This window comes from Sander vitreus, chromosome 15 (assembly GCF_031162955.1).
Source record: "Sander vitreus isolate 19-12246 chromosome 15, sanVit1, whole genome shotgun sequence".
NCBI classification, from domain to species: Eukaryota; Metazoa; Chordata; class Actinopteri; order Perciformes; family Percidae; genus Sander; species Sander vitreus.
The window spans coordinates 21,599,097-21,609,972 of NC_135869.1; the positions used below are offsets into that span (position 1 = coordinate 21,599,097).

Consider the following 10,876-nt stretch of genomic DNA (forward strand, 5'->3'; position numbering starts at 1 on the left):
AGTGTAGTGGGTATACTACGTGATACGCAGTATACCCACTAAGAAAGCTCCTGGATTTCCATATACCCACTTAAAAATGCTCAATGACACGCAACAACATACTTTCCATTATATTTTTGACATATATTTAGAATTGTCATCTGTGTTTGTTTTTTTTGCACAGGCTAAATAAAGGTATTTCCACAGTAAATTGGTTCATAAAAGTGTATCAGAATGCAGGAAATGAAGTCTTTGACGCTCAAAATTTCCCTGGTGGAAGGGAACCCAGACCCCCCTATATGATATGCCTCCCCCTCCCCAATGTCCCATTCCCATACATATACAGTACAGTATACCCACTGCAATACATTAGACTACACCACTGATGAGACAGGATGTCTTCAGGCTGCAGCCATACACTCTTGATTTAGTTTTACCGAAATCAACGTGTGCATTTATATCCACGAGTGGGTTCCCCTCTTGTGGTCCATCGAGTACCTACAACTGTACACCTAGTACAAAGCTAGAAACAATTGCATAGTGGCACTTCTGGGTGTAGTTACGCAATCTGTCCACCGGATGGCAGCGTATGGTTCCTTTATGAACAATGTCAGCAACCGTCAACTCCAACAGGCGTTATGGTTACTCCAGTGTAGTGCAGGGCTATTCAATTAGAAATGGTGGGGCCACACATTTTCAGTAGCCAGTAAAGCCGCCAGCACGTTATGACAAATATTAATCCAACTTTTGCAGCCCTCTCCTGTGATCCCTCGACCGTCAAAGTTTTTTGGAACAACCAGTGTTTCTCACTGTGCAGCCTCCGTATATTGTAATATTAAAATACTGCAACACATAATTGCAAACTAAACACATCGGTTTGGATTTGGCTGTAAAATATACAAGTATTTTTCAGTCCAAGCCATTGTCTGTATTATAGTTTATGGTCCAAGGAGGGTTAAACCAAAGGTTTTCATTGTCCATTTTGCTTCAGGGTTGAAAAAGACGTGTTTTTTTTTTCAGGTTATACCCACTGTTTTATGGGTGGTTATACCACAGGACTTCTGCCATTACCACCAGAGACGGTTACCAATAGGCTGCATTTTTGTGTTACATTCTCATGGCCTATACTGCAGGCTAGGCCAAAGTATCCCACTACTGTGGGAATTTCTGTAAGACTATCGGTAGGCTTGTTAAACATGTTTTTCTCGTTTTTTCTGCTTCTCTGGTTGGGACTGTTAAGACCCGGGCTGGGCCACTTGGGGGTGAATTGCTTCCGGGCCGGTGTGGCCGTTGGGCCGCCATTTCAATCGGCCTGGTGTAATGGCATTGTAGCCTTAAAGTAGATGTTACATTTTACATAATAGTCTCTACAAAAACAAATCTTTATTTTTTTTGGTAAAGTACTTTCTAACTGTAGAGTTATTCAGATTTTTTTGCAGAAATTTCTAATTCCTGAAAAACAAACTATCAATTAATTATCTTTTTTTTTTTTTTTTACAAATGTGCATACACGGACTGGTACGCAACTGTGTTTGATGCAATTCCTTGTATAAACCAAATATTGAATTTGAATGCTCTTTCTGTCAGATTGAAATAGTTCCCATTTGTTTTGAAAATGTTCCTACACAGAGAACTTCTGGTTAGATGTTCTTGAGTTTATCCAAACTTATTTTATTACAGAGTTCTCTTTTTGTTTTAAGGATGTTTTATTTTGTGTGGTGAAGTGTAGGAAAGGAATGTAGGCTATTTTATAATACATCTTTTATTTCAGCTTGCTAAATATCATATCCACAAATGTAAGTTTGGGGGCTCTGGCTCTAAACCCTTCTTTCCTGTGTTTAAAATTGAAGTTAATGAATATTTGAACTCCTGAAGTTAAGAAGACTGTGCATATAGGCTATTCAACATATGACCTGACATGACTGAATGTTGGAACTCTTCCAACTGTAGTTGATGGATTAGCCTTGCTGGACTGTGTAGAGTTGTACTTGGGGTATGATTTGTTTATTTATTTAAAATAGTTTTTGTGTGAATGTGTCTTTGTTTGTATGTAGCCTCCCTGCAAAGGTTAATTCTTTCAAAATAGAGCCACCAGAATGAGGAATAGATCACTACATTATTATGAAATGGGCATCTTCATTGCTATTGTTCACATGTATGGTGTTGTTCATGGGGTACAGAGCCCCCATGAGCTAAACAAAGAAAGGATGGATGGAGATGGCTACGAGGAACCTTTCTTTTACTGTCTATACGAGGACTGTCTATGCGAGGAACCAACGTTTTTAGTTTACGTTTCCTGTCGCCTATTTATAAGACCGGGACAAGTACAATAGGAGTATCATAGACTGCGCATACCGGGTAAACCAGATGCAGATATTTTGTGTTTAATGTCTTCATTTCTGTATGTGCGTGTCCATTTTATTACACATACACACGCCACGTGAGTTTGAAGCTGTAGTATACGGTTAACGTTAACACTCGCCAATGGACTGCAGCGAAAACGGCTTGCTAAGCTTGTTGATGCTGTTTCTAATAGCATCAGATGCTAACATTAACGGTAACGTTACAAAACCTTTAGAAAAAAAAATTATCGCTCAGTGTAGGACGTTATCAAGTTTTGTGTTGCGTTTTACTTTTGTATTATTAATGTGACGCTGGTTAACCCTAACGGGGATTACATTTAATCTGTCGTTGTCGGCTCTCTCAGTGTAACTCACAAACACTTCCACTTGCCAACAAAATAGTGATGAATAAGCGCTACGGCCACTTCGCTTTTGATTTACATTTTAACCTGGTTAATTTACGAAACTCTTCTTTTTAATAGTGTATCCAACTAGTCTGAAGCAACTGCTGATGTGTAGTAAATCCAGAGAGACGACCAACCATGACTTCTCTGGTAAGTTTTTACTCTCCTCTAAAGTGCAAAACACTAAATCTCGATGCTACTGCATACCGTATAATTCCAATTTCATTTCAGATGGAATAAAACAAATTGCTGCTGACACAATGCCCTCTAAAATAAATAATAATAAATAAAACCTGAATCTGCTTGCTTTACAGGGGGGCAGCAGTTCCTCATCCACAGAATACACAGTGCGAGTCCCCAAGTGAGTAACATGGACTGACATGCAAAGATCCGCAGAAAAGTGTCTGGATAAGCCGCCTCTCTGTCGACTGTGTTTCTTGCAGGGATGTTGTGTGTACATCAGTGTTCACATGGATTTGAGAAAAGAAGTGATAATAAAACAAGGCTTTCAGAACTACTTTTTTTTTGGCAAACATTTGCATAAAACATGTATTGATTACTCTAAAACTTCACTGGCAGTTTATGTGTGACTGTACATGAAATGGTTGCATCTGTGCAGTATGTACTAACCTTTTATTGAAGCCCTTTGCCCTGATGTGGATGCTGAAATGTGCCTTTACAAGTAGAAATTGATTTATTGGACTGCTTGATGAATTGCTTATACTGTAGGTGTTAATAGGTATGTAGTTGTGTATCTGCATTTAATTAGTTATGATCTGGCAACTTTTCCTGTGACCCTCAATAGCAGGTTAAGATAATTACTATTTGTTTGCATTTCGGTTTGTCTGTCCCGTAGAAACACCAGTAAGAAGTACAACATCATGGCTTTCAATTCAGGAGACAGAGTCAACTGTTCAACTTGGACACAGGTGGGCTTCATGTCAGGATTTGATACATGACAGATAGTTTTAGCTGCACTCCCTGCAGTGTAATTACCCTAGAAAGAACACATAGGGGGATACAAGAATACAGATGTTCTGAACTCTAAGATGAGGAACTTAGCGGCCATATTACCATCTTTCAGTTTTACACTTCTAAACATCTCCTTCCCCAGGCTCGTATGGAAAGAGACATGAGTGCTCGGCGGATATATGGGGAGGAAGAGTCAGCGGAAGGCGCGGCCGGCAGTGAGTTTGGCAAAAAGCAGCGTGAGGAAGCACGGCGGAAGAAGTATGGTATTGTGACACGTGAGTTCAAAGTGGAGGACCAGCCCTGGATTCTCAAGGTCAATGGCAAGGCCGGCAAGAGGTGGGCAGAAAAACTCTTTACTTTCCCTTCTGATTCACCCTCATTTTTAACCAACCCATCTCTCTTTGAACCCGTTAGGCCCGGAGGAACGCACACATATTTATTAAGTAGCTGAAACTGACATGTTTTTGTACATGAGCTATTAATTGCACAAATCTCTCAGCCAACTACTTGGAATCATGGAGGATTGTAGGCAGGAAAGATGAAGTTGTTGTGTTTTTAAAAGCCCTTGCATGGCTGAAATGTGTTCTTTGTACTTTTTAAAGTCAGTTCACGATACCTACATTTATATAAAAAATAAATAAATAAAAATAATAATTATTTTGTCAAATTCTCTCCATGCGTATATGCAGGTGTAGTCTGTCATTGCCAGACCTTAATCCACAGCGCTGCATATGAGGGTCCGGCTAGTCGACACAGCATTCCCGGATGGGAGAAAAACATGCTCTGGTTTATTGGCATTTCTTTAAACCAATCACAATCGTCTTGGGCTGGCTAAGCGCTGCGCCGGGCCCCGGTGCCGCTGCAAAATAGCCTCGTAAAGGAACTTGTTTTGATGGAACACGTGTACGTTCAAAAGTAGTTTTAGTCATGCAACAGAAAACTCAGATTGGACAGATAGTCTAGCTAGCTGTCTGGATTCAACCTGCAGAGATCTGAGGAGCAGTTAACCATAGTCCTCATAAATCCACAGGAGTTTAAAATTCTAACACAAAGAAAGCGTAAGGTAACGGACATCCGGCCGATAAGAAGGACATACGGCGGAATTTCCGGCGGCAACGGAGCAATCCCAGAAGTGGAAGGTCGTGGATATAGACAAATGCAGGTCTGACGGGGGATCCCTACAGTTAACAATACAGCTATTCTCTCCCTCGGTCTGTGTACAGGTTCAAAGGTCTGAAGAAGGGCGGTGTTACAGAAAATGCATCCTACTACATCTTTACACAGTGTCCCGATGGAGCCTTCGAGGCTTTCCCTGTCCACGGCTGGTACAACTTTACACCGCAGGCCAAGCACCGAACGCTCACTGCTGAGGAGGCTGAGGAGGAGTGGGGCAGGTAAGAGAGGGGAGGAACAGGCAGGGGTGGTTGTATGTAGTAAAGAAGAAAATGTGTATATATATATAAGTACTTATTAGCTTACTCAACTGGTGCAAGTTTGTCAAACACTTATAGTCCGTCCATTTACCGTGGAACTCGAAAGCCGGAGCTGGGAATAACATCACACCTGAGTTGAATGCATTCCATTTACAAGTCTGATTCTTCATTGTGGGGTTAGCTCTAGCCAGGTTAGCCATTGTAAGCCATACCAGTTGATAACAACGCATTATGCTGTTTTCTGTACATACAAACAGCGTATGTCCACAGATAGAAGTTGGACAGCACTGTGTGTACGACTGATTTAGTGAGACACCAATAAGACAAAAGTGCTTATAACTGTATGTAGGGTTGGGCATCGTTTGGATTTTAACAATTCTGATTCCAGTTTCGATTCTTCCTTTCGATTCCGGTACTTATCGATTCCGATTCTTTGAGGGGTGGAGTTGAAACGGGTCACATGCCTATTTTCACAAATGAGAGGAACAGTTTGCAGTTTCACCGGGTTTTTTTCAGTGTAAAATAAAGCCAGAGTAGAGCGTTTCTTACTGTGCTCCAAGGCTGCAACACAACAAGCGAGCGCCTGGCCGCTTCGGAAACCAAAACTTGCGCATTATTAAATTGGGAAGCGGTGATCGGATTTGAAATACGATTCCAATAAAGAAACGATTCTACTGGAATCGTAATTTTTGAAACGATTCCAAGTAGGAAACGGTTCTCGATGCCCAATCCTAACTGTATGTCACTACGGCTTTCACAACTGTTGATGCATCCATGTTGGATTCTGAGCTCGGGGTACTCGGAGGTTGTCCGAGTTCCGAGCTCGGCAAGCCGAGGTCAGGGGGCATGTTTCTGACTTTGACCTCGGAAAATCCGACTTCCGAGTACATTATCAGAAATTCCCCTCGTTTTACAGAAGAAACAAGGTGGTGAATCACTTCAGCATCATGCTTCAGAGACGTTTCCGGGAGCAGGAGCGTGGTGGGGATGATGATGATGACGAGAACGAGAAGTCGGGGAAGAAGAAAAAGAAGGGGGGTGGGAGAGGGGGCGACCTGCGCATTCACGACCTGGAAGAGGACCTGGAGATGAGCAGCGATGACAGTGACAGCAGTATGGGGGACGGTAAGAAGAAAGAAACGGGATGGGATTTAAGACAGCCACTAAAAACAGGATTTACAGTATTCAGTGTTCTTTTATTCTGCCATACCTTATCCACATTTCCCTTCCCTCTGTCATTGTGTGATTTTCTTTTTTCGCGCCCCCTGACAGATGGAGAGGGCAAGACCAAGGCGAAAAAAGCCACAGGGAAAGGAAAAGCCAAGAAGAAGAAGAGAAAGAGCAGTGACAAAGAGGCCTTGGAGGACAGCGATGACGGTGACTACGAGGGTCTAGAGGTGGATTACATGTCCGATGAAAGCAGGTCAGATCCATCGCGTCGTGGCACGCAAAGACTTCTTTGTGGAAACTACATCGACGTTTTTGCTGGTTGTGTTTCTTCTTTTACTAGCATGTACTTCTGTTTTTCAAAAGCAGTTCAGATGAAGAGCTCGAAAAGGGAAAGCCCGGCAAAGCAGAGCACCACCCCAAAGGTCAGACCTTGTGCCGTTGAACACTACTGATCTATTAATTATTGAATATAGAAAAGAAGACAGTGATGACTTAATGCATGTTTAAAGTACACAATGAAACGTAGAGCTTGGTCACTACTATACGTTTGGCTGGTAGGGATTAGAGCTGGGACAATATATCGATATTATATCGATATCGTGATATGAGACTAGATATCGTCTCAGATTTTGGATATCGTCATATCGTAATATGGCATAAGTGGCGTCTTTTCCTGGTTTCAAAGGCTACATCACAGTAAAGCGGCCGTTTTTCTGAACTTACCAGACTGTTGTAACGGTTCTATTATTTGCCTTTACCCACTTAGTCATTACATCCACATTACTGATGATTATTTATCAAAAATCTCATTGTGTAAATATTTTGTGAAAGCACCAATAGTCAACACTACAATATCGTTGCGGTATCGATATCGAGGTATTTGGTCAAAAATATCGTGATATTTGATTTTCTCCATATCGCCCAGCCCTAGTAGGGATATCGTGTGTATGGGTATAATAAGAATCTTCTCTCAGTGTACTTACATTGTCAGCAAACATGTATTTTAGTGCATTTCAGTGTCTTTGACCCATTGGCTTTACTGGATGAACGATTGGTATTGAGACCGTTTTCCTTCCAAATGTTTGTCCTGTATAGGGATCGATGAGGCGTCTGAAAGTGAGGAAGAGAGTGAGGAGGAGAAACAGAATGAAGAGGAAGCAAAAGAGGAGGAGGAAGAAGACGAAGGAAAGAAAACCCCGGTCCAAACGGAAAAAAAGAAGAAAAAAGGTACAGACCTCATGGAGACGGATGAGGGTTTGACTAAATGCATACTTTTACGGAGGTCTCGATTATTTTTAATGACACTCCCTTCTGCTTGATGCATGAAGACGAGTGATATTATGATGAGTCGTATGGTCTTATGTGTCCCAGACAGCAGCGGCGAGTCGGAAAGCTCCGACGACAGTGACATCGAGGGAGAGACGGCCTCCGCTCTGTTCATGGTACCATTTTTTTGTTTTTGCGTCACCTTCGACTTGATCATAAGTAACATGATGATCAGTTACTAAGAGTCAATAATGTGTCGATCACAGTTCTAGTAAAATGAGAAATATGTTCAATTACTGTACAGAAAATTCTGTACACCAGCAGATGTCTTACTTACTAATTTTGGGGGCTGAATGGTTCTGTATTTAAATTTTTGTACAGTTTTTTTTTTTTTCTCATCAAATGTCTAATTTTCCCCTCCTCAGAAGAAGCGCACGCCTCCTAAACGTGGAGGACGCGGCTCTGCAGGCAGCTCCAGGACTGGCAGTCGCCCCGGGACACCATCCATAGACTCTGCCTCCACCTCCAATACACTCCGTGCTGCTGCCAGCAAGCTAGAGCAAGGTGTTTGCTCACACACCAATTCATTATAATTAAATAAGACACATGACATACCAACGTATTCATGGGGAACCTTCAAAAGTGGCCATCTACTCTGAAACTGAAGACTTGCATTATTCCTCCAATTCAACTAAATCTCCCTTTCTCGCAGGTAAGAGACCGACTCCGGGTCCTAGCACTGACTCACCCGCTGCCAAAAGACTGAAGATGGAGCCCAGCAGTCAGAGCCCTGTTCCCTCTGGGAAGAGTACGCCTCAACCCCCATCCGGCAAATCCACCCCTAGCTCAAGGTACTTGACTGTTACCAGTCTTCCTTTATGCCTCCAAGAAATCTTAAATGATTTGATTATTCTGACGGTCCTGGGAAAGTAGTAGATATAAAATATAGTGTATGCCTACCATACACTGTAAGACTTTGAACGGACTTTGAAAAGACTACAGTCTGACTCCACCTTACATCTAAAGACAATCATCTCACATCTAACGTTAAAGCCATAATATGTAAAGACTGGGGATCTTGCAGGGTCAACAACTAGATTTGTTTTGAAAAAGGTAACCAAGCTAGCTAGCAACCGCTAGTGTTAGCTGGTAACTTAAGGGAAAGTTTGCCGATCTTCAGTTGTGCCGTACATGCAGATGAATGGCAGCATTACCCGGAGGGCCGGGTTTATCCGCCGGTAAATCTCCCGTTGGATGACACGCTTCAGAAGGGAAGAAAATCGGCAACTTTCCCTCTTTAGCGTTTAGCTTAGCGCGGCGCTATAGCAACCAAACGACCCTGGCTTTACCTGGTTTGCTGCTTCCTGTTTGGTGCTGGAGGGAGTGCAGCCATTGGTTGTTGACAATGTTCACATGATTTGACTTCACTACCGAGACTTCAGACTTCCGATAATATCAAACACGTTTGATCTGTGACAGTGGAATCCCTTGAGAAGTCGTTTGGTGTAAGGTGGGCGTTAACTGGGTGTTCAAGAACAGGGTAGAAACTGTGTTCTTTTGCTATCTGTCTACTCCATAGTGATGTGCAGCTAACGGAGGAAGCGGTCCGGCGTTACCTGATCCGTAAACCGATGACCACCAAAGACCTGCTGAAGAAGTTCCAGACCAAGCGCACAGGTTTGAGCAGTGAGCAGACTGTCAACGTGCTGGCACAGATCCTGAAGCGTCTCAATCCGGAGCGCAAGAACGTAAACGATAAAATGCACTTCTACCTCACTGAGTAACCGGTGGACGAGAGGTACGGAGCGGCGAGGTTGGAAAGGATGGAGAAGGGAGGGGAAGGGCTGAAATGAACCTCTTCGGTCAGAAAACCATGAACACCCCCGAAGGAGAGATTTTGTGTCCGTTTTTAAAACCAGTTGTCCTGCGACACGCCACAGGATCTGAAGTCGAAACTGTCATCCCAGGTGGCGTTTATCAAGAAGTATTTTGTTAAGCATCCTGCATTTGTTTTTCATGCCCTGATATCTCACATTAAATAATAGAAGCCGTGTTATTGTTGAGTGAAAAACTACTGGATTTCTATAGTTTTTCTCCATGTGTGAACATTTGAACCTAGAACTAGAAAAAGTCTTGCTTTTCTGAGGTAGAATTTCTTTTCCAATAAAATTTAAAATCTGTGGTTGTGTAATGCTTTGGACCCCATCCCACAATTACACTTAGTATATTTGGTTTCAAAAAACTTTTTAATTAAATTAATTAGAAACTACAGTCTTTAAACTGTAATGGCCAGTCTGACAGTCTGACACCTTTACAGAGAGACAACATCAAAACCAATGACAACGTCCTACAAACAGCCCATGAGATGGGTGTCACCAGGGTCGTGTCTTGCCTGTCCAGTTGCGTCTTCCCTGACAAAACCACATACCCTATCGAGACCATGGTAAACCTTTTTTTATTTTTTATTTTTTTACGTTTATTCAGTGTAGTTCTTCTGAACTTTGTAGTAACAACTTACTTATTCGTCAGACTTAGTCACTTTTTAGTTGTTTCAAGCTTAAATTCAGGGGGATTTAGGGGATGGTAGGTGGACCTTTTTAATGCAAATATTTTGTTAACAGTGGAAGCTACCAGGACATTGCATAATCATTTCCCTGTTACACCCTTTGGGTAAAAAGTGACACATTACAACAGAACTGTACCGTAAAGTGCAATCAAAACACACGTGAAATGTAATCGTAGCAAACAGTTCACACTGTATGGCCTGATTATTACCACTGTTGCATGGTTTTGACAGGTGATTGATTTTTATGTTTTCTTTTCTGTTTGCCCTATACTGCAGGTTGCGAACACAGCAATGCTTAGTATCAAAGGTTGAAAATACTATGATCATTTATTATGATTAACTGAATTTTTAAGACCAAATCATCATTACAATAGTCAAATACACATTCTTGGCGTATTGCTATCTTGAGGCAGCAGGAAGTGATCGCGCCAGTGACCAACAAAAACCTGGTCCAAAGTCAATAACGTAGCATTTCATTGTTATTTTAACAGCAAATTAGTAAAATGCGCCTAGGCTTATGCACAGCGCACACACTATGCTTGTTACACACACACACACACACACACACAAGGAAGCGCAGCAGCACACAAACATGCAAAAGATTACAAATAAAACTATTACGGTGCAAATCCGCCATCATAATAGCAATGCGACAAGGTACAAACGCACCTGGCTTTTAAAGAGAATGGGAGCTGACACTCTGATTGGTTTATTGCATGTTATGGCCAAAACACACCTATGAAT

The 10,876-nt window shown here is 42.0% G+C and overlaps 1 protein-coding gene across 1 annotated transcript; it reads left to right on the top strand.

Moving 5' to 3' along the window:
* Positions 1-2,228: 2,228 nt before the first annotated feature.
* gtf2f1 (general transcription factor IIF, polypeptide 1) lies at positions 2,229-9,746 on the top strand. The gene is made up of 14 exons (XM_078269851.1): positions 2,229-2,337; positions 2,804-2,875; positions 3,040-3,086; positions 3,582-3,654; positions 3,840-4,033; positions 4,921-5,091; positions 6,047-6,255; positions 6,403-6,553; positions 6,667-6,722; positions 7,396-7,527; positions 7,672-7,742; positions 7,992-8,130; positions 8,279-8,417; positions 9,146-9,746. The coding sequence occupies exons 2-14, from the start codon at positions 2,864-2,866 to the stop codon at positions 9,348-9,350; spliced, it is 1,599 nt and encodes a 532-aa protein (XP_078125977.1). The 5' UTR covers positions 2,229-2,337; positions 2,804-2,863; the 3' UTR covers positions 9,351-9,746.
* The last annotated feature ends 1,130 nt before the right edge of the window (positions 9,747-10,876 follow it).

Coding starts and splice junctions, on each gene's coding strand:
- gtf2f1 (XM_078269851.1), top strand. Junction 3,087..3,581: donor TACACAGTGCGAGTCCCCAA/GTGAGTAACATG, acceptor TCTGTCCCGTAG/AAACACCAGTAAGAAGTACA. Junction 7,743..7,991: donor CGGCCTCCGCTCTGTTCATG/GTACCATTTTTT, acceptor TCCCCTCCTCAG/AAGAAGCGCACGCCTCCTAA.